The 24,490-nt window shown below is 42.1% G+C and overlaps 1 protein-coding gene across 4 annotated transcripts; it reads right to left on the bottom strand.

Moving 5' to 3' along the window:
• Positions 1 to 720: 720 nt before the first annotated feature.
• On the bottom strand, positions 721 to 24,144 carry LOC111971914 (ceramide kinase). 4 transcript variants are annotated; one of them, XR_011480713.1, is made up of 13 exons: positions 23,806 to 24,144; positions 7,579 to 7,710; positions 6,284 to 6,406; positions 5,083 to 5,208; positions 4,295 to 4,361; positions 3,913 to 4,058; positions 3,037 to 3,111; positions 2,465 to 2,617; positions 2,252 to 2,357; positions 2,053 to 2,138; positions 1,713 to 1,918; positions 1,375 to 1,561; positions 721 to 1,237 (listed from the first exon to the last, which is right to left on the bottom strand). XR_011480713.1 is itself a non-coding variant. In XM_023998699.3 (13 exons), exons 1-13 carry the CDS (start codon positions 23,954 to 23,956, stop codon positions 1,147 to 1,149), a joined length of 1,668 nt encoding a protein of 555 aa, XP_023854467.1. In that variant the 5' UTR covers positions 23,957 to 24,143; the 3' UTR covers positions 721 to 1,146. The 4 variants fall into 4 exon arrangements, 3 of the variants coding, with proteins under 3 accessions (XP_023854467.1, XP_070302151.1, XP_023854468.1); XM_023998699.3 differs by having other exon boundaries at positions 1,375 to 1,580; positions 23,806 to 24,143; XM_070446050.1 differs by lacking the exon at positions 23,806 to 24,144 and adding an exon at positions 12,943 to 13,154 and having other exon boundaries at positions 1,375 to 1,580.
• Between the last annotated feature and the right edge of the window lie 346 nt (positions 24,145 to 24,490).

Genomic DNA, 24,490 nt, shown 5'->3' on the forward strand with positions numbered 1-24,490 from the left:
CCAGCTCGACAGTGAGGGGTCGCACCACAAGACCAGCTCGAACAGTGAGGAGTCGCACCCAGCAAGACCAGCTCGGAGGACGGGGTCGCACCAGCAAACCCAGGCTCGACAGTGAGGGGTCGCACCAGCAAGCCAGCTCGACAGTGAGGAGGTCGACCAGCAAGACCAGCTCGATAGTGAGGAGTCGCACCAGCAGACAGTGGGGTCGACCAGCAGACCAGTCGGACAGTGGAGGGGTCCGCACCGGAAGACAAGAGCTCGACAGTTAGCGGGGAAAGACACCAGACAAGTGTGTGCAGACCGGCAATATGATACGCAGGACACCAAGCACTGCAAGTGCAACAAATACACAACACTTTTCTGACAGCAACCTCAGACACCACAGCATATTAACATGGAATGACATCGCAGCAATGGCAGAAATAGCCTGGGAAAAATGAGCCTGCTGCRTCTATTTTAATGCTACCAAGTCACATGTGTCAGGGCATAAACTGTTGATACGCTACAGTACATTGAGTTTTCAGTGTGACTCTAGCCAGTCTGGTGGTATACTGTAGCTATATAGGACATATTAAATTACCACATTAAGGTGACAAGCTAGCTGGCATCTGGTACCCATAGAGAGTGCTCTGGTTCATCCAATATCCTATCATCCACACAAATGTATTCAAATTCATGCTTTTTAGGTGCAGGGAAATAACATCCAACAAGGCAAGCAGCTAGAATCATTAAAACATCCTTTAATATTGGGTTTCTCCAAATGGATAAATAAACAAACAAAGCTTTGTACCAATTCTTCATCATTTGGAGCAGCATACATTTCAACACGTGCAAACGGAGGTTCTACAAATGTTGAACAGCACGTTAAGTGTTGGTTAACATCTCTTTATTGCAAAAGGATAGCAGGAAGRGGGTACATTCATTTAAGATTTTCATGATTTGTTCTTCGCTATAGTGGATAATGAACCTCTGTAAATGTACCAGCATCAGCACTCTTTGACCTGTGACCTCCAAAATGGCCCCAGAAAGTACATTAGAGAAAGGTAGTGCACAGGGCTAAGGTAAGTGACAGCAGTGGCAGCCTTTGAAACGCTGTAGGACTGTTCCAGTGACTGATAGGGTAGGGCAGCGGAGGGGCGAGGGGACCTAGAGTGCACACGGRGGGTTGGCGAGGTCCTCAAACAAAGGCTGCTCTTCGATCCCTCGCGCAAACAGCTTGATCAACTGGCAGTGAACTCTGGCAGGGCAGAAGACAAAGAAAACATTGTCAGGGAAAAAAACTAAGGCAGGAATTCAATTCAAATGTTGAAGACAGCACAGTGCAGGAAATAAACTTTTAGAAGTGTGTATATTTCCATGTAGAGGGGTGCGTACCCGACTTCAATGGCAGCGTGGGGGAGGATCTCGCCGTCACAGTTCCAGCTGCTATAGGCAGGGCTGCAGCCCGGGTGGTCCCGGCAGATCTGGCTGAAGAGCTGCTTGCCGTTCTCCCTCAGGTCCAGCTCCGAGTCGTTTTGGCAGTGGCGCGGCGTGAAGCGGAAGCGCCGCACACGGTGCACCTCTACAAAGGTCATGTCAAACTGAAGGGGGGAGGAACAGAAGTGAGAAAGTGAAATCCCTGATACAGGAATGTGGCGAGTTAACCATCTCATGCAAACACTGCTATGGACCCGGGTTGGAGTACCCACAGTAGCCCCATCCAGTGTGGTTACCTGGTCGTCTTTGCTGGTGTGGCGTAGCAGGTGGCGAAGGAAGTTGAATCGGGAGCACTTGCGTACGAGGATGAGGTCGGTGGTGCCGTCAGCGAGGTGGGCGGCGGGGGACAGGCCCTTGGGGCTACGGGGACAGGCACAGCTCATACTGGCYGCGTTGATGGCCAGGAACTTCCCTCTGACTACCCCCCACCCCATTTCATATTCTGGGATAGAGCAGAAACAGAGCAGAAACAGAGGTTGGGGCTTTGTGGTGAAAACATTGAGCAGGTTTCAGTAGAGACCCATGGCGTGTGGAGTCGAGGCCATATGTGCATTCAGGCAGAGATACTGTACCTACCTCTGTCTGAGACATCTGGAGCAGTCTTGGATTCCTCTGGGGAATCCCCTGAATACAGCTGCCCGTCGTGCTGGCATATGAAGCACCTGGAAAGCAGGAATGGAGTTGGCTAGCCAAGTGAGCAAATTCCTTTGCACCATCTAGACAAACATGTAATACTAAACTACACAACAGGTTGTAAGTGTACAGTACTACATACCCAGCTCTACACCTGGTCTTGTCTCGCGGTGTTCCCAGTGTGTCAGTTGCTGGTAGAAAAGACACAGCCCCTTCATAGTGGTGATGTGTCAGAAACGTCTTAAAACCTGCACAAAACGACATCATGCCATTTCACTAGCAATGGCAACAGACTACCGCAACAGTACCAAYGGTGGTATTTCCTAAAACAGCTAAAGCTACTCCTCTGACCCACCTGAAAAGTCRTATCTGGCTGGTCCCATCCAGCGTTTCCTCTCGCTGTCTGCCAGCACGTCGCCGTAGAAACCGTATCCAAGCAGGGAGATGGAATACCTCAAGAATGTGTTATTGTGATGGACCGAGCACACGTCCATTGGCTGGGAGTCTCCTGTGAAGACACCCCCCCAAGTCTAGTATGAGTGATCCTCCACAGATACTGTGTGTGTGGGGTACAGTGTCCTAAAGAGGTGTGATGACACACAATATGTGCTTTTACTATAAAAAAACACACCTGCACACCCATCCACCCACCCTGACCTCCAGCAGTTTCCTCTTATCTCAAAAGCTTTGAATAACTAGGTCACGGCTATCACTTGTTGGTCAGCTGAGTGTGCTATAGCGATAACATAGAAGTGACAAACGCGAGACATTTCTATTCACAATGAAGCTCCAGCAATGACCTGGAACAGTGATAACAAAGGCTTATGCTACTAGTCTGTGCTGTATAAAAATGTCAGTTACACTATTTTTAAAAGGCAATTTAATTGGAAGTGCTGTTAATATGTCAATGTAGATAACTGCACCCACCCACTATGACGTGTAAAGCTGAGGTCACAGGGTCATTGATGCCGACAGTGGCATAGCAGATGCAGTCCGTTGAACCTGGATACCACACAAAACAAGACAATGGTACATTATGTTTCTGACTACACAGACAAAAGCTAGCAGTGTGTGTGTTTGTAATAAAATAGTTTGTGTGGTGCTTATAATGTCCTCTCTCATACATGTACAAGTGTGTACTAATATGCATGTATTGGAAATGTTTTTTATTGCATATCCCAACACCCTTGGAGAGTGAGCACGGCCAGGTGTGTGTGTGTGTGTGGTGTGTGAAGAACACACACACACACCTAATACACGCATGATATTAGTGACACACTTGTACATGTATGAGAGAGGACAATTATAAGCACCCACCAAACTATTATTATTACAAACACACACACTGCTAGCTTTTGTCTGTGTAGTCAGAAACATAATGTATCATTGTCTTGTTGATGGAAAAATGGAACGCGGAAATCAACACAGATAGTGTAGTGTACATGAAATGGACCTCATGGTTGACATTAGTTTGTAAACATACGCAGTCATGTCATAAACTGAGCTATTTATAGCTTATGATGTGATCATTGCTGTGTAAACATAGTGGTGTGTGTGTTTTTACTTTATTAGGATCCCATTAGCTGTTGCACATGCAGGAGCTACTCTTCCACATAAAACAAAACACATGACAGAGTACAGAATAGCTATAGACAAGAACATTGTTACATTAAATCAAAAATATTAAATATAAATAAGATTCTATATTGTCAAGACACCAAGAGAGGAGAATGCTTGCAGATGGCATGTATAGAATGTGTACATGCATGTGCTTGTTAATGTCTGCGTGGGGTCTTGTCTAACCTGCGGGTATAATGCCGATGCGGAGACTACACGGTACCAGCTTCTCCTCCGGGCTGTTCTGGTCCACTCCGTTATCCCTCTGTGTTCGAGAGACCAGGCCGTGAACTATCTCGCTGAACATGCCGTCCCCGCCCACACACACCACTCTGCATAGAGGTCAAAGGTCATGTAACACACAGAGGTCAGAACAACAAAACGGATCTTTTTSTTTGTCGTTTGAGATGAATATACTTGACCCGGGGTGTTTTTAGTTCAACTGTGATTGGTTGAATATGATTTAGTGACGGTTGGGCTGAAAACCAGACTACAAAGAGGTCTTTAAAACAGACCTTTGATTACTATAGCGACAATGACATTGAGAACATCTCCATCCTCGACTCACCCATCATATTTCTTTAACTCCGCCTCTGTCTYCAGGTGGTCCCTGGCATGATTGGCATGCTCTGTAACTATGACAACAAATGACCAGGAAAGAGTTAGACGTCTCAGCATGCTTCACGTTTGTCTTTCAAGTGCTTCCTGTAGTTGGGATACACTTGAAATGTCAACTTGAACAGGTTTACAATTGATTCATTTATGTCGCATGATGTTTTCCTAATTTGTTGCATAAATCGATATTTTGGACTTAAGGAGTAATCATTCACTCGCTTGGAGAAATATATCGACTAAGCATTTTCCATAAAGAAGTCTGAGATAGCAGAAGTCCTAAAGTAGCCCTAAAGTAGACATTTTCTCTTCTCTAATTGTTAGACATTGTAACAATTTGTAGCCAAAGGAAGTTTGATTTTATGTACAAACATTTTCACACCCAGCGTAATTTTTTTAAATAAAACTGTTCAAATACTGTATCAGTATCTTGATATTAACCCGAGCAGCTGTATAGTTAAATACAATTCGTCAGAATGTGTGACTTTGAAATTCCACAGTCACAAACGTCCACAGTCTTTCTTAAGTCTGAGAAGTAAACCGGATATAAAGGAATCCAGTATTCATCGACAATCATCCTTTCCAATGAGGAACTAGGATGATGGATGGCGGCCGTAAATTATGTCATATTCCTGTGCGGCCTGAGAGAGCTTGTGCCCATTTGCCTACAGTGAACAATTTGACTTGGCCCATAAAGACTCATCYTTTATTAAAKCATGTTTAATGTCTTTGGCAGGAACTCACCAATCACGTCCGTGGAGATGGAGGCACAGGCGAAGAGAGGCGCGACTTTCTGCTCATAAATGCACTTGCCTTGCTGCTTGCCCCCATAAGGGTTGATGTACACCAGCAAATGCTTGGGTCTGTTAGCTGCAAAAAGTCAAGTGAAAGATTTTTTGCCAGATCAATTTCTAGGCTGTAGGCTGAGCAATAGTACTGAACAATTAGTGCTCTTTGAGGTCGGTTTGATTATTGAAAAAATAATCACGTTTTTCGATAATGTATTTAATGCTTTAAAAAAATGAAATAACTGCCAAAACATTGAAAATATTCCATTGTCTCTGTCAGGTCCACATTGGTAGACATCAATAGAAAAATAGGAAATTACTATGAAATCAAATATCAGTTGTGTATATTATTTTTCATTCCTTAAAGTCATCTCATCTCTGCTCAGTAGCAGTCAGCGAGCCAAAACTAACGTTATCTCTGTGCTCCCCATACTGTACTGTCTAGTCATTCTATTTAGCTAGCCTTCCTAAGTAGCCTATGTTGCAAAGCTGTCTGACAAAATCATTTTACTAGTTCTTCAAAGTAGATAAGGCATACTTTCAAACTGTTTCTGTCCCTCTCAGCATTGTGTACATTCCTCTCTGTGTGCATCTAACCTAACATAGCAAGCGTAAAAGTGCATCCGTCCAGAGATCTGTATATAATGATGTCTCTGCCCTAACAATGGGAGTCGTTGTCAAAGGCAGGCGACAAGTTGAGGTCCAAATTAAGAACATAGAAACACATTGGGCTTATTTTAGACTGATGTTGGCAACCTCTCTTATCTCTGTCCAAAACTGAAAAAACTGGCACAATTGGATTGTAGTTAATTATCATGTTTCTGAGCTAAACTAGGTTGAATATTTGCTTAATGAAAATGACAACTCCCTTCAGCCCAGAGTCCCACATAGTTTACTTGATTTCTGTCATGAATTATTTAATTTCTCTCTAGAGAAATGGCACTCTGGGCTCACATAAAAAAAATGAACTAGATGGAATTCAAGTAATTGAACAGACGGTCAAAGAGTTGTTTAATGACTGGAAGAAATATGAAATGACGGTTAATCGCTCAGCACTACTGATTAACAGAACAGAATGACGGCCACTCTCATTTCTGAGTAAGCCTTGCAACCAGACTTCACAAAGCATATTCATTGTCAGTAATACTCAGCCATACTCAGTGCTGTGAGCTGCTCTCTGATGGTCTGGATCCACTGCTGGCACAGCACCCCCTCTGAACAGTGGAAGGTGACATCACTACACCGCCAGCRGTGCTGCCTCGCTCTCTCCACATAAGACACTGTGGAAGGGGGACGCGAAGGGGTGACAGGGTACAGAGGCTTAACAAAACAAATTTACATTGCGGTATTATCTACCATATTGAGCATGGTGAAGTTATTAATTACACTGGATGGTATATCAATACACCCAGTCACTACAAAGATACAGGCGTCCTTCCTAACTCAGTTGACGGAGACGAAGGAAACCGCTCAGGGATTTCAACATGAGGCTAATGGTGACTTTAAAACAGTTGCAGAGTTTAATGGCTGTGATAGGAGAAAACTGAGGATGAAAACTGAGGATGAATCAACAACATTGTAGTTACTCCACAATACTAACCTAATTAACAGAGTGAAAAGGAAGCCTGTACAGAATACAAATATTCCAAAACATATTTGCAACAAGGCACTAAAGTAATACTGCAAACAAAGTGGCAAAGCAATTCACTTTTTGTCCTGAATACAAAAGTGTTATGTTCGGGACAAATCCAATACATTACTGAGTATCACTCTTCATATTTTCAAGCATAGTGGTGGCTGCATCATGTTATGGGTATGCTTGTATYGTTAAGGACTGGAGTTTTGCGCAGTCTACTTTCCACCAGACACTGGGTGATTAATTCACCTTTCAGCAGGACAATACCCTAWAACACAATGCCAAATGTATAATGGCGTTGCTTACCAAGAAGACAGTGAATGTTTGAGTGGCCGAGTTACAGTTTTGACATAAAGTTACTTGAAAATCTATGGCAAGACCTGAAAATGGTTCTCCAGCAATGTTCAACAACCAAATTTGACAGAGCTTGACGAATTTTTTGAAAGAAATAGTATTTACTGAGGGGTGTGAATACTTTTGCAAATGATATCTATGCATTTCATTTTTCATAAATTTGCAACAATTTCTAAAACATGTTTTAATTTTGTCATTATGGGGTATTGTGTGTAGATGGGTGAGMATTTTTATTTTAATCTATTTTGAATTCAGGCTGTATAAACAAAATGTGGAATAAGTCAAGGGGTATGAATACTTTCTGAAAGCAGTGTATATGGTAGATACATGGGGTTTGGACTATCGTTTTTCAGAAGCAATTCTCTATTGAATGGACATATTTGTATAAACCTTTTATGGGTAATCACACTACATATKGAATCCATTATCTGTAGATTGCTCTAGATGACCAACAATTTGTACCTGTGAATGCATATGGATAGGCCTCAGTCAGTTTCTGGGTCATTTTCTGCCACCTGCCATCTTTCGTCCCGCCGTCCACATCGAGCTCCCGGACTGCTAGGATCTCAGACACGGACACGCTGTGGCTGGTACCTGTTAAACACACCAAATCAATCTGTCACAATGTGGCAGGAACCAGAGATTTACCCTTTAGAAATTAAATGTATTGGAAAAGGGAAAAGCACACACAAAACGAGAGAGACACTATGTGCCAGGATCTCAAGCMCTTTTTTACCTACCCAACCAAACTTGGCTGGCTGTATCAATTACAGCTTGGATAGCTTCATGCTAATAAAGTTAATGTGATGAGATGGGAGCTCTAATGGGCTATTAACAGTTTGATTTCAGCATTAGGGTGGAGCTAGTGTTGGACAGACAAGGCAAGGAGGGGGAGAACCATTAGTGTTGTATAGCTGTTGACCGCTCCTGCCATAGAAAGCACTACTGATGGATAATAGAAGGGGATCATTTGGAGAAAGATTAGATCAATCACTATGGACCAAACAATACCATATTGTTAGGGCAACTCCTACATTAATGGTGCCTGTTATTACCACCCTTTTCCTGAAGTCATTATCATGAGCCGAGTCTGCATTCATTTGTTTTTGTGCCTACAGCAGTTCTACAACAGCTCTATAGGAAATCAGGGAAACATTAATGACCTCGTGAGACTTCTGTGTTGATCATTCATTAATGATAGAAAGAGTGGGAGGTCCCGGTGCACAACTGAGCAAGAGGACAAGTACATTAGAGTGTCTAGTTTGAGAAACAGACGGCTCACAAGTYCTCAACTGGCAGCTAGGGCTGGGCGATAAATCAATATCAATAATTAWYSRRGKWAWTWMYTYCCYYMAWWAMYWWWWWAAAAYRTTTAGATTCATTTTTGATAATGTYGATATAGAATAATTAGGTACAGCAGTCCATTTCACCTCTGTGACGCAGCAGGAATGTGCAGAGAAGTGACAATATGCACGTGGAGAGGTATACGCCCACTAAAAACCACTTAGCACCTCGAGTRATGGAGTAGCCACTATTAACCACGAAAAATGAGTGATGTAGGCGAAAACAGCGGCTGTGATAGCCGTTGAGAAGGAGCAGCTTCCAACGAAGAAATTATTGATAAAAAGGGTTAAACTGTTTCAGTAATTTGGTGGTTTGGCTTTTTGAAGTCHGACAAAGAGCAGAGCAATGTTCGGGGGATATTGTGCCGTAGACAGGTGGCTACGAAGTCTGGTAAWACGACAAACCTTTTTCAACATCTGAAGAAAAATCACTCTTAGGAACATGCAGGAAGTTTGAGTGTGCATCACGGTATTGATAAACGCCCCTCGAGCACCAGCCAATCTAGGGATGTTTGCCCGAAGCAGTCAACACTGACAGCGTTTATGCCCTACAAACAAACATAGAAAAGACATCACAAATGCTATTATGCATTGCATTGCATTGCTCAGGACATGTTACCAATTAGCACAGTCGAAAAGGAAGGTTTCTGGATAAGAGCGTCTGCTAAATGACTTAAATGTTTCAAGAGGCTTATCCATTTAATTGACCACTGGTACGTGCGCCCTGCCCGAAAACGTGGAACAATTTTCCTTCGAGTATAATTTTATGTGTAGCTCACATAATAAAAAAAAAAAGTAAACTTTATTTAACTAGGCAAGTCAGTTAAGAACAACTTCTTATTTACAATGACGGTCTATYGGGGAACAGTGGGTTAACTGCCTTGTTCAGGGGTAGAACGACAGATTTTTACCTTGTCAGCTCGGGGATTCGATCTAACAATCTTTCGGTTACTGGCCCAATGCTCTAACCACGGTTTGTTCAGGGATTCTTGAGTTTGAAGCAGATATACACCTTTTAAACATTATTCGATTTATAATCGTGATAATTATCGTTATCGAATGAATTTTTTTTAAATATCGTGATAATTTATTTGCCATATTGCCCAGCCCTACTGGCAGCTTCATTAAATAGTACCCGCAAAACACTAGTCTCAACATCAACAGTGAAGCTGCCAGTTGAGGACTTGTGAGGTGTCTGCTTATCAAACAGGACACTAATGTACTTGTCCTCTTGATCAGTTGTGCACCGGGGCCTCCCACTCTTTCTATTCTGGTTAGRGCCAGTTTGCGCTGCTCTGTGAAGGGAGTAGTACACAGCGTTGTACGAGATCTTCAGTTTCTTCCCAATTTCTCGCATGGAATAGCCTTCATTTCTCAGAACAAGAATAGACTGACGAGTTTCAGAAGAAAGTCCTTTGTTTCTGGCAATTTTGAGCCTGTAATTGAACCCACAAATGCTGATGCTCCAGTTACTCAACTAGTCTAAAGGCCAGTTTTATTGTTTCTTTAAAATCAGTACAACAGTTTTCAGCAATGCTAACAATTGCAAAAGGGTTTTCTAATGATCAATTAGCCTTTTAAAATGATAAACTTGGATTAGCTAACAACACGCCATTGGAACACAGGAGTGATGGTTGCTGATAATGGGTCTCTGTACGCCTATTTAGATATTCCATTAAAAAAATCTGCCGTTTACAGCTACAATAGTCATTTACAACATTAACAATGTCTACACTGTATTTCTGATCAGTTTGTTGTTATTTTAAAAATGGACCAAAAATGTGCTTTTCTTTCAAAAACAAGGACCGAAGTGACCGAAAAACCTGTCTGCATACCCCAACCCATCAAGCCGACCTCGAATGCAGTTTGTGTCGACTGAGAAGTCAACTTTTCAAGTACCTGTCCATGACCTATGACATGTTGATAACATGTCAGTACTGTGAGATTTATCAAAGACTATATGACCAAGTTCACCATTGCTGGAGGTGCCAACAACCCCATTGGCTAAGGAGTGTAAATAAAGGCCACTATAGAGGAGAGGTATGGCGGGAGTGACCTGGGAGGAGAGGTATGGCGGGAGTGACCTGGGAGGAGAGGTATGGCGGGAGTGACTTGGGAGGAGAGGTATGGCGGGAGTGACTTGGCTCAACAAGCTGATGTAGAGGTCTTCATGGATCCACCTGTACACGAATACCTGAGAGGGTCCAGATCCAGAATTCTAACTAATTCTAACTAATTTTAACTGACATGTCCGGAAGGACCCACACGAGACTGCTACAGGGGAGAGAAGAGGAGAGGCGAGGGAGCAGGTGCTTGTATAATTGATGCTGCTGCTCTTGCTTTTCATGAGTGATGTGTGTAGCTTGTTGTTGGCCAATCATAAGTCATGAAAACACCAACAGGCTACAGTCATAGAGCCTCAGTGTGCGGCAAAAGTTGAGATATCTAATCAATGGAAGATGGAATTCAAAGTTAAAAAGCAAGGATAGGCTACAACGACCAAGAGCCAACAGGTAGGCTGTTACTTAATATTCTGAATGGAGATGTTGTTTGTAACTGTGTAGGACGAGAAAGTGCATGCAGCCTCAATTAGCCTAGCTAGCTAGCTTATCCCGGTTTGATGCAGTCAAGACAAGTACTACGTAATCCTATTGGATGATAAATAACCTAGATCTGGCAGCTATTAGTCTACTATAGCGCAAGTTGGCTTAATTGGTTGCTGCGTCTCCCTCCCTGCACCCTGAGTCACTCACTCACTCACTTTAGCCTACACACAGCACGGCACCTGCTAGAGCGTCACCACTTTCTACCTCGCGCTATCAGCTCTGGTTACTTAAAAATTTACTTTTCTGCTGCTTCCCTCACTCGGATAGAGTCTGGAGCCGACCAGGCCTATATGCAATGGGTCGAGTGGTTCTCGGGTCCGTTTGGAACAGGTATCTATATAAAAAAATATATATTCATGCATATCGGGTCTGTATGATAAACTTTTTGGACCCGTGAAGGCCTCTACTGTGAGGCACCATCCCTGTCCCTAAAAACAGTGAGGTGCGAGGGGTCGGCAGGAATTGCAAATTTCAAAATTGGGTAGCGAATTAGATTTCCTCATCATGTCAGTCATTGCATACCTTAGAGAGCTATTTATAACTAGACCATGAGCTAAAAATAAAATTTGCTGGGTTTTTTAGCCCAAAGATTTTAGACATTAGATATGGACATTAGATATGCCAAACTGTGTAGAATTGCAACAAAATTTGCGTTCAAACTGCAAAATGTTCTCTGCCCCCCCATGGCAAAATGTGTTAGAATTACAGGAAATAAGCTTAAACCTGCAAAATTCTCTCCACCAACGAGGGGGTGTGAACAGTGTGTGTCATAAACAGTGCTTGTGCCCATAAAAATAGACGTCGGGGGCGCGGGATGTTCCCCAATGCTGGAAGGGGGCCTGAGTGAAAATGTTTGGGAACCCCTGCCTTAAAACGCCACCACAAGGACACAGACTATGGGACAACATGCAGGGAGGGAGAGGGTGTTTTGGAGAGGTGTTTTAGTGTGAGGAAGAATCAAAACACAGATGAGTGATTGAGAAACACCAGGAAAAGGCCAGAAGTCATCGTCATACAACATCCACGGACGATTTGCGTGAAAACTAGAGTTATGTGCACAGATGTCAAGTTTGGATTCTGGTCTGGGTGAAAAGGTAGTTTAGCTAAGACACAATCAGGCAGAAGCTAAAGTGCACGTCTCCAGTCACTTTGATATGTATGGCTTTTTCTTACGAGCAGCAAACCAATCTGGCTAATGATTGCCTCAAAGAGAGAGACTAATCTGATGGTGTCAGTAATGTCTCAGAGGACCTAACTGAGAAACACGGCACAGAGGCAAGGCCAATGGTAGCAACATGCTATGGTCACCAGAGAGCAATTCAAGAAAGGGGCAGCCTGGGATTGGTACAGCACATCAAACTTTTGACTTGACTTCTAAAGTAATGATATATAGCCATTGATTCTTGAAGAATATAACTCAAATGCCTCATGAGGTTAGTTCACCCAAACCTAAAATATAAGCTTGTTTAACTTCATTGTTTGTAAACAATGTAATTCTAAACTAACATTGTATAGCTTAAAAAATGATAATTGCGTCATTCCTTGCTCCAAAAACTGTCTATAAATTTGAGTGGTTGCATTTATCCAGCTGCAGTGTTTCCCATATATGCATTTAGCAGCGGCATAATGGCACAGCTAAATAGTGGCAACCACCAATTATAATAATTGTTTTAAATAATCATCATCATCACCACACACACACACCAGTCAAAAGTTTGGACACATCTACTCCTTCCAGGGTTTCTTTATTTTTAAATTGTAGAATAATAGTGAAGACATGGAAACTATGAAAACACATATGGAATCATGTGGTAACCAAAAAAAGTGTTAAACAAATCAAAACATATGTTATATTTGAGATTCTTCAAAGTACCCACCCTTTGCCTCTTTCATGCCATCCCTAGGAGGGGTGCGTCACTTGAGTGGGTTGAGTCACTGACGTGGTCTTCCTGTCTGGATTGGCGCCCCCCCTTGGGTTGTGCCGTGGCGGAGATCTTTGTGGGCTATACTCGGCCTTGTCTCAGGATGGTAAGTTGGTGGTTGAAGGTATCCCTTTAGTGGTGTGGGGGCTGTGCTTTGGCAAAGTGGGTGGGGTTATATCCTTCCTGTTTGGCCCTGACCGGGGGTATCATCGGATGGGGCCACAGTGTCTCCTGACCCCTCCTGTCTCAGCCTCCAGTATTTATGCTGCAGTAGTTTATGTGTCGGGGGGCTAGGGTCAGTTTGTTTTATCTGGAGTACTTCTCCTGTCTAGGACCATGCCTCAGGACTACCTGGCATGATGACTCCTTGCTGTCCCCAGTCCACCTGGCTGTGCTGCTGCTCCAGTTTCAACTGTTCTGCCGGTGGCTATGGAACCCTGACCTGTTCACCGGACGTGCTACCTGTCCCAGACCTGCTGTTTTCAACTCTCTAGAGAGCAGGAGCGGTAGAGATACTCTTAATGATCGGCTATGAAAAGCCAACTGACATTTACTCCTGAGGTGCTGACTTGCTGCACCCTCGACAACTACTGTGATTATTATTATTTGACCATGCTGGTCATTTATGAACTTCTTGGCCATGTTCTGTTATAATCTCCACCCGGCACAGCCAGCTAGGTTTCTTCCTAGGTTTTGGCCTTTCTAGGGGGTTTTTCCTAGCCACCGTGCTTCTACACCTGCATTKCTTGCTGTTTGGGGTTTTAGGCTGGGTTTCTGTACAGCACTTTGAGATATCAGCTGATGTAAGAATGGCTATATAAATACATTTGATTTGATGACAGCTTTGCACACTATTGGCATTCTCTCAACCAGCTTCATAAGGTAGTCACCTGGAATTTGTGGAATTTATTTCCTTCTTAATGCGTTTGAGCCAATCAGTTGTGTTGTGACAAAGTAGGGGTGGTATACAGAAGATAGCCCTATTTGGTAAAAGATAAAGTCCATATTATGGCAAGAACAGCTCAAACAAGCTWAAGTAATGCATTTCTTAAAATCAATACACAGAAGTATATATTTTTAAACCTGCATATTTAGCTAAAAGAAATCCAGGTTAGCAGGCAATATTAGAAAATAAAGGAGAGCCGCACACTCTAGGAGCTCAGATGCAAAAATATTTAGTTACCAACGTTTCGACAGGCAAGCTGTCTTCATCAGGGTACAATCACAGACACTGCGGGATGACTCGTTTATATATAGTGTCAAGACACACAGGTGTCTGTAATCATGGCCAACAGTGGCCTAATATCATTGGTTAATTACTCATATTAAAACGGCATAGAATGAGCAACATACAATTAATACAAATGGATAACATACGATCATAGACTCACTAAAGGCCACACAAGCCTACAAACATGCAATGATTTACAGGCAATAGCAGGCAATATTTAACCAGGTGAAATTGTGTCACTTCTCGTCAGGGTATATGCAACAGTTTGGGCACCTGGCTCATTGCGAACTAATTTGCCAGAATTTTACGTAATTATGACATAACATTGAAGGTTGTGCAATGTAAAAGGAATATTTAGACTTATGGATGTCACCCGTTAGATAAAATACGGAACAGTTCGTATTCCACTGAAAAAATAAATGTTTTGTTTTAGAGATGATAGTTTCCGGATTCTACCATAGTAATGACCTAAGGCTCGTATTTCTGTGTGTTATTATGTTATAACTAAGTCTATGATTTGATAGAGCAGTCTGAGCGATGGTAGGCACCAGCAGGCTCGTAAGCATTCATTCAAACAGCACTTTCATGCGCTGTTTATGACTTCAAGCCTAGCAACTCCCGAGATTAGAGCTGGTGTAACCGATGCTGAAATGGCTAGCTAGTTAGCGGGGTGCGCGCTAATAGCGTTTCAAATGTCACTCGCTCTGAGACTTGGAGTAGTTGTTCCCCTTGCTCTGCATGGGTAACGCTGCTTCGAGGGTGGCTGTTGTCGATGTGTTCCTGGTTCGAGCCCAGGTAGTTGCGAGAGAGGGATGGAAGCTATACACGTTACACTGGCAATACTAAAGTGCCTATAAAACATCCAATAGTCAAAGGTATATGAAATACAAATTGTAGAGAGAAATAGTCCTATAATTCCTATAATAACTACAACCTAAAACCTCTTACCTGGGAATATTGAAGACTCATGTTAAAAGGACACCACCAGCTCATATGTTCTCATGTTCTGAGCAAGGAACTTAAACGTTAGCTTTCTTACATGGCACATATTGCACTTTTACTTTCTTCTCCAACACTTTGTTTTTGCATTATTTAAACCAAATTGAACATGTTTCATTATTTATTTGAGGCTAAATTGATTTTATTGATGTATTATTTTAAGTTAAAATAAGTGTTCATTCAGTATTGTTGTAATTGTTATTATTAGAAATGAATAAAAAATACATAAAAATAAAAAAAWWAAAATACAATAAAAAATAAAGCCAGACTATGGTTTGCAACTGCACATGGGGACAAAAATTGTACTTTTTGGAGAAATGTCCTCTGGTCTGATGAAACAAACAGAACTGTTTGAACGTAATAACCATAGTTATGTTTGGAGGAAAAAGGGGGAAGCTTGCAAGCTGAAGAACACCATCCCAAACGTGAAACACAGGGATGGCAGCGTCATGTTGTGGGGGTGCTTTGCTGCAGGAGGGACTGGTGCACTTTACCATATAGATGGCATCATGAGGAAAGAAATTATGTGGATATATTGAAGAAACATCTCAAGACATCAATCAGGAAGTTAAAGCTTGATCACAAATGGGCCGTCCAAATGGACAATGACTCCAAGCATACTTCCAAAGTTGTGGCAAAATGGCTTAAGGACAACAAAGTGAAGGTATTGGAGTGGCCATCAAAGCCTTGACCTCAAACCTATACTTCTGACCCACTGGGAATATGATGAAAGAAATAAAAGCTGAAATAAATTATTCTCTCTACTATTATTCTGACATTTCACATTCTTAAAATAAAGTGGTGATCCTAACTGACCTAAGACATTGGAATTTTTACGAGGATTAAATGTCATGAATTGTGAAAAACGGAGTTAAAATGTATTTGGCTAAGGTATGTAAACGTCTGACTTCAACTGTATATAAAACTCAGCAAAAAAAAGAAACATACCCTTTTCAGGACCCTGTCTTTCAAAGAGAATTCATAAAAATCTAAATAACTCCACTGATCTTCATTGTAAAGGGTTAAACACTGTTTCCCATGCTTGTTCAATGAACCATAAACATTTTTATGAACATGCACCTGTGGAACGGTCGTTAAGACACTAACAGCTTACAGACGGTAGGCAATTAAGATCACAGTTATGAAAACTTAGGATACTAGAGGCCTTAACTGACTCTGAATAACACCWAAAGAAAGATGCCCAGGGTCCCTGCTCGTCTGTGTGAACGTGCCTTAGGCATGCTGCAAGGAGGCATGAGGACTGCAGATGTGGCCAGGGCAACAAATTGCAATGTCCGTACTGTGAGACACCTAAGACAGCGCTACAGGGAGACAGGATGGACAGCTGATCGTCCTCGCAGTKGCAGCCCAGGTGTAACAGCTGGATCGATACATCCGAAGATCACACCTTTGGGACAGGTACAGGATGGCAACAACAACTGCCCGAGTTACACCAGGAACGCACAATCCCTCCATCAGTTCTCAGACTATCTGCAAAAGTCTGACAGAGGCTGGACTGAGGGCTTGTAGGCCTGTTTTAAGGCAGGTCCTTACCAGACATCACTGGCAACAACATCGCCTATGGGCACAAACCCACCGTCACTGGACCAGRCAGGACTGGCAAAAAGTGCTCTTCACTGACGAGTCGCGGTTTTGTCTCACCAGGGGTGATGGTCGGATTTGCGTTTAACGTCGAAAGAATGAGTGTTACACTGAGGCCTGTACTCTGGAGCGGGATCGATTTGGAGGTGGAGGGTCCGTCATGGTCTGGGGCGGTGTGTCACAGCATCATCGGACTGAGCTTGTTGTCATTGCAGGCAATCTCAACGCTGTGCGTTACAGGGAAGACATCCTCCTCCCTCATGTGGTACCCTTCTTGCAGGCTCATCCTGACATGACCCTCCAGCATGACAATGCCACCAGTCATACTGCTCGTTCTGTGCATGATTTTCTGCAAGACATGAATGTCAGTGTTCTGCCATGGCCAGCAAAGAGCCCGGATCTCAATCCTATTGAGAAAGTCTGGGACCTGTTGGATCGGAGGGTGAGGGCTTGGACCATTCCCCCCAGAAATGTCCAGGAACTTGTAGGTGCCTTGGTGGAAGAGTGGGGTAACGTCTCACAGCGAGAACTGTCAAATCTGGTGCAGTCCATGAGGAGGAGATGCACTGCTGTACTTAATGCAACTGGTGGCCACACCAGATACTGACTGTTACTTTTGACCCCCCCTTTGTTCAGGGACACATTATTCCATTTCTGTTAGTCACATGTCTGTGGAATTTGTTCAGTTTGTCTCAGTTGTTGAATCTTATGTTCATACCAATATTTACACATTAAGTTTGCTGAAAATAAACACAGTTGACAGCAAGAGGACATTTCTTTTTTTGCTGAGTATATATGAGACGCATAATCAACTTAATTTGATATATCACCCAGCCCTAATCTCCTCACCCTTCACAATGTCCCAAGAGGTGCCATCCCTTTTACAAACCAGGTCAAACCAATTCGGTTAGAGAACCTTGTGTTCACAAAAGTTCCCCCATTTTCACATAAACGTGAAACATGCAGCTGCTACAGCAGAGAATGTGCTTACTTGCACCACTTTTCTTTAGATATTGTACACAAACATCTCCGTAATACTTGACCTCTTCCTTGACCACACATTTTGTACATACTTACCAAGGTTGTGAACATACAGAGACATTTCTGATGTGTATGTGAAATTCCCTGTGGGAATATCACCATTGGCTGAGGGCAAGAAACCACACGACACTCCATTACAACTAGGAGCACTGGAGTCACCACTACACAAACAGCTCACTGTATTTGATGTAAGCCTAGATGGGAGTCAAAGGTGTTGTGTCCTGTCACTACATAGGAACCTTTTTGCAATTACTTTAAAAGCATACTCGTCAAGATGAACTTCAAAATCCAGCCCGATTCACTAGGCCTCTTCATAGCAAATGGGTTTCATTTAATCTCTCCAACTTTTATGTCCTTTAAATCTGATCGGAGATATAGGAACATTGTCAAGCAAAGGGAACCCTGTCAAATACAGCTGGCAAAAGCATTTCAAACTAGTCACTCTAGTGAGCTCCAAAGGTATTGGGACAGTGACACATGTTGTTGTTGTTTTGGCTCCGTATTCCAGCACTTTGGATTTCAATTGATATAATGACTACGAGGTTAAAGTTTTAAAGCTGTAATTTGAGGGTATTTTCATCCATATCGGATAAATCGTTTAGAAATTACAATACTTTTTGTACATTGTCCCCCCATTTTAGGGGACCAGAAGTATTGGGAAATCCACTAATATGGTCCCATATTCCTAGAACGCATTGATTAAATCAAGCTTGTCACACTACAAACTTGTTTGATGCATTTGCTGTTTGTGTTTCAGATTATGAAATAGAAATTAATAGTAAACAATGTAGTGTCATTTTGGAGTCAATTTTGTAAATAAGAATAGAATGTTTCTAAACACTACATTACTGTTAATGCTACCATGAATATGGATAATCCTGAATATTGATGAGAAAGTTAGAGGCATAAATATCAACCCCCCCCCCCCAAAAAAAACCGCAAATCTCCCATGAGAAGTTAGCATGTCTTGGTGGTATGATATTTGAGCTGCTAACTTCCTCACTCATCATTATTCACAATTAATTCAGGACTATCTGTAATCATGGTAGCATCCACATTAATGTAGAAGTGTTTAGAAACATTCTATTCTTATTTATAATAAAAGTGACTCTTGATGTAATCATTGTGTGCTAGCAATATGGAAACAAATACTAAACCCTTGACTACTCKAATACAAGTGAATCGCTCTCAATACGTTTGGTCCCCTAAAATGGGGGGGACTAGGTACAAAAAGTTAGCCCGATATGGATGAAAATACCCTCAAATTAAAGCAGACAGTCTAGCTCCTGCTTGCAGGGATGTCACGTGTCCTCCTTATTATGAAACTTCTATTCAATCAAATAAACCTCACGTAACAAATAAGCCATTCATTTATTTTGTTGGTCAACTTCGACACTCATTGAACTCCATACAAAAACTCCTTGCTTGGTGGCCAAWTTTTTTTTTTTTTWATGAAAAAAACATACATTCCACTTGCAGGAAAGGAGACCGATTTCAGCATAGTTGGGCCTCTCACATGACCTCTTCCTCTCTGTCTTAGCTCAACGTGCGTTTCTCTCAGATGCAGCAGATTTTGGCACTGAAGACAGTGGAGCCAGCTTTCAATCTACTCCGAGATAAGGTCTTGTGTCGTTTGATCCCTTTTAGCTGGAGAATGGAAAATAATAATCTTATGAGAAATAAGTAGAAACTAATTGACCCTTTAAGCCTGAAAAAAAGTGTTTTTATCAAAGACTATTCCCCTTTCGTCTGGAGAGATGATTATTTCAACAAAGCTGCTTGTGATTGCTCATTTTCCAGACTTTTGTCCTTGGAACATCAGATATCTCTGAATTTAATGGACTTTTTCCAGCTCCTGAAATGAATAGGTTCGACGCCAAAGCMCATCCATTCTGAAATAAATGAAGAGACCTTTGACAGCCTCAAGATGAAAGAACTAACGACACAGGGAGGTCMCTAGTCCGTTTTATCTCTAGACAGATATATTGTCCACATGGGAAGCCACCACATAWGTAYGACAGGATAATTTCATTTTGTTATGACAAYTTACAGCTATAACAATGTCACTGTAAGAGATATAGGTCTTAACATTGGCCTGCTGAATGTACACCATTGGTCCTTTGTAGCCGAGGACATTATAATGGTTAGTCATACCATATTTGATCGCAGGCCTAAATGCTACATAACACACTTGATTCTCAGATACTTAGTTGGCCAATGTTATCAACTCCTTGGGTCATGGTTTATTAATATCAACAATCATCTTTCTAGTGATAAACACTGAGTAGACAAAACATTAAGAACACCTGCTCTTTTCATGACAGACTGACCAGATGAAAGCTATGATTCCTTATTGATGTCACCTGTTAAAACCACTTAAAATCAGTGTAAATGAAGGGGAGGACACAGGTTAAAGAAGGATTTAAGCCTTGAGACAATTGAGACATGGATAGTGTATGTGTGCCATTCAGAGGGTGAACGGGAAAGACCAAAGATTTAAGTGTCATTGAACAGGGTATGGTAGTAGGTGACAGACGCACCGGTTTGTGTCAAGAACTGCAATGCTGCTTGGTTTTTCACGCTCAACAGTTTCCTGTGTGTCAATAATGGTCCACCACCTAAAGGACATCTAGCCAACCTGACAACTGTGCGAAGCATTGGAGTCAAAATGGGCCAGCATCTCTGTGGAATGCTTTTAACACCTTGTAGAGTCCATGCCCCAATAATTTGAGGCTGTTCTTAGGGCGGGGGGGGGGGCAACTCAATATTTGGAAGGTGTTCCTAATACATAGTCACAGAATAATCCGACATGATATTGTGCCGAGCTAAGACAAAAAGGTCTGTAGATACCGATGTTTACCGACTCCCTTTAGCTCGAGACATACAAGACAAACAACAAAAATAAAGGCTAACCTAGCTATCTGGATATGGGTCGGGCATGAAATATTCACAACACTGAAGGGAGGCCAGTGATTGTGAAGGGCCTTTGCTCCAGTGCTCTGGGTCATTATGTCAACTCCTCTCTGTTGTCAATGAAAATGATGACATTAAGGCCAGTATTCAATATGATCATGCCAGTAGACAAGGCAGCTTTTAAAAGGCAATGTGACCGTGTTAGCAGAGATCGCATTCATGGTAAACACTGCAGGTAACGAGCTTTGTTTTCTACGTACTTTTGTTTGGCTCAAATTTTAGAACGGAACATATACGGCGCTCCATCATTCTGTTTGAGTAGGGTGTGTAGCGGCCTTTAAATGGCACGGTTTCAGATTGAATCCCAGCCCGAGTCATCACAGACAAACTGTACTCATCAAGGCCTACCTACCTAGTTTGACCCTAAACCATAGATTCTCATTTGACAGTTTCTCCATTGAATGAGAAGATCAATACAATTGATATTTGAAGATAATCTTCTCTCCTTTGAAATATACTGACACACACACACACACACACACACACACACACACACACACACACACACACACACACACAGCAATTCTTCATGACTTTCCTCCTCATTCCCCTGATGCTCAAACTGCACCCCAAGGTTGACCCCAATGACTTAGTGAACAGTATTACATAAGTGAAATCCATTATCTACTCACAACAAGGATAGATAAACAACATACTGTACCAGCCATATTGTATGGAGCTGCTCTGGAAAACACAAGTCACCGTTGTCCTATGCACTAGCCGGATCTTTCCTAGTTGTGCAACTAGTGTACTGGTTTCGCTAATAACAGCCATAGAAAGAAAGTTGGGTTGGGGGATGAGGAGCGGGAGAAATTCAAACCCTTGGTAGGTCATGGGCCTGCTTTGCAGGACACATGTTGCTGCTAACACCAAATCAGACTAGCTAGCATTAGCCYTCCATGGAAATGTCAAAGAGCCAAGCAAGCAGAGGGAAAATATCAACAGAACAGCAGGCCCTTATCCATCATAGTGTGGTGAGTGACATCATGAGTGAATGCCCTTCTCAGCTCCGATTCAGAGTGTTCATCTTCATACAAATATGGATGGGCTCCCATGTTTGCATTGGACTGTTTGAAACATTACAACATGTGCCAGGAACTACATTGTGGAAGACCCGTGCTAGGCCTTCCTCTATCCCTTGACAGTGAAAGTGATGGGTGTGTTTGCTTTTGGTGAGGCTGTCCTGTCCGTTGTTAGAATGAGAGAACCTGAATGGCACAGGGTCTACTACAGAATTAGGCCGCAGACAAGACTGCAACTCAATCTGTGATAACGATCGACTAAACTGCAAAGGTGATACTGTTCGAGCTACTGAGGGGTGGTTCAAGGGTATTAATAAATAATAAACAGAGGCTGCTGTCAGACTGTGGGATAAAAATCATAGAATTCTGTAATATTTTTAGATGAGTTATTAAATATCCAAAGTAGCATCAAACATGTTATATTGTTGATTACCTGACTTGGAAATCTAAATAGTTTGGATTGGTTGACGACAATTGTCGTTGGATTCCTATAGATTCTACGTGGCCTATCATATCATGAACCCGCTCTCTTCCCTCATATCTCTAGTGTAGGCTATGCTTTTGAATTCACCACAATAAGATGCTTTGAATATCCAAAAGGCTTTTWGTAAAGTCAATTTCCATTTAGGCCTGGTTTCAGGGGTGGTAGGCCTACTGCCACATTTAATTCAACAGACCATACCCAGTTAAACAGAGTCGGCAGGTAGCATAGCTGTTAAGAGCCAGTAAACGAAAGGTTGCTGGTTCAAATCCCTGTGCGGACTAGATGAAATCTTTGCCGATGTACCCTTGAGCAAGGCATTTGGGTGGGACTTCCACTTCATTGGCTGATCTTTCCTGGTGAACTTGTTGTAGTCATGTCCAACGGTCATCTTGACGGATCAGCCGATCGTGAAGAAGAAAAATGACTACTTCAAAATGGAGATCGCCTCAATGGCACTGCCAATGCTGTTAGATGCTATAATGCCACAGACACAAAGAGGAGTCCTCTGTCTCTATGTTTGCTCCTYGTCTGAATCTCAGGTGACAAAGGATGTCGTACTATGGCTCAGTTTACACAGGCAGCCCAATTCTGATCTTTTTTTCACTAATTGGTCTTTTGACCTGTATATAATGTGAAAATATCTGATGTGAATAGTCAAAAGACCAATTAGTGACAAACTTCTGAATTGGGCTGCCTGTGTAAGTAAACAATGCCTATTCCATTCAAACATGTTGGCTCATGTAACATAGTAGGCTATAATAACAATTTCATCAATCTGAATATCAATACATTGCTGAATCTAATTAGCCCATAATAAAGACTAATACATAATTTACAGCCTAGATTTATGATGCTTTGTGCGTTTAAATGTACTGGGAATAGACTGACAACATGAAGGATGCGTAAAACATGAAGGCTACCGTGCAGGCGCTATAGTGGTTATTAGCCCTACCGTATGAGGTGATGACAAATGTCAGGCAACTCATAAAGAACAACTCCAAGAACAAATGGCGTACCATCCAATTGACCCGACATAGCGACGCTGTTGTCATCCAACAGCTCATAATTGACTTGCGTTCATTTAAAACTTAGTTCTGGGAAATGGATAGTCTCGCTGCTATGATAAAAATGTATCTAATAAAAATKTACATTAAAATAAGACTGCACTAAATTGTCACTGTCGGTTTCGAATAGGCCTATATAGTAGGCTTTAACATACCATGTCATTCGTTGACAATAACAATAATGTATTGTCTTTCATCAGCAAAAAGGTTAGGTGCAGGCAACGAATAATTTACATATTTTAAGACTAACCGTAGTCTGCGCACGTCACGTGGACAGCAAATATATCCCACAAAGAGGACATACTATAGGCTATAAATCACCTCTGTCCCTCGATCTCAGTCGGAGTATTTTAGTAGCATATATCTTCACACTTAATACCCAGTTTATCTTATGACACTTACCGACTTTGAAGGGGTGATGTATGCTGCCCGAAACTACTTTTTTATTGTCCGGAATCTCTTTCCATGTCAGAAGCACACCGTTTAACAATACTTCGAAGACGCTGTTTTTCAGGAAGAGTTGGGATGCCAATAACCTCGGTTGTTTTTCCATGCCTTCACCAGTAAGCCACCGCACTGGGTGATTTCGAGAGCGTAACAATATTATCTTAGTCTAAGCATTTCTTTAGTAATTTACGGGTTACTTAGAACCATTCTATACATAAGGAAACAATGTTGCTGTTTTCGACTGCCACAATTGGATAGCGGATTCTTAGGGATTCACCAAAAGGGGAAGGGCTGAAAATTACGCATGGCGTCACGACGTATTCTAATTTTGGTGCTGGAGAAAGAGGCTTTGAGATGAGCAGGTTTAGAGAGCAAATATTTAAATAAAATGGAATTAATATGATTGTAGGCCTATGTGTAGCCATATATGGGTAAAATAAATACAATTAAATAAGTGTTATGTATTTTCAAAACTTCAGACACACTCAAACGGACCATTATTATTTCACTTTCATGTTAGGCCTACTACTTCTATCCCATAGAGATAGATAGAGGACTCTAGTGCCCAAAAGCGACTCATTTTAGCATGGGCAGCACCATTGAGGACTTTCACCRTTTCGAAGTAGTCAACTGGGTGGGA

Source organism: Salvelinus sp. IW2-2015, linkage group LG13 (assembly GCF_002910315.2).
Source record: "Salvelinus sp. IW2-2015 linkage group LG13, ASM291031v2, whole genome shotgun sequence".
Taxonomy (NCBI): domain Eukaryota; kingdom Metazoa; phylum Chordata; class Actinopteri; order Salmoniformes; family Salmonidae; genus Salvelinus; species Salvelinus sp. IW2-2015.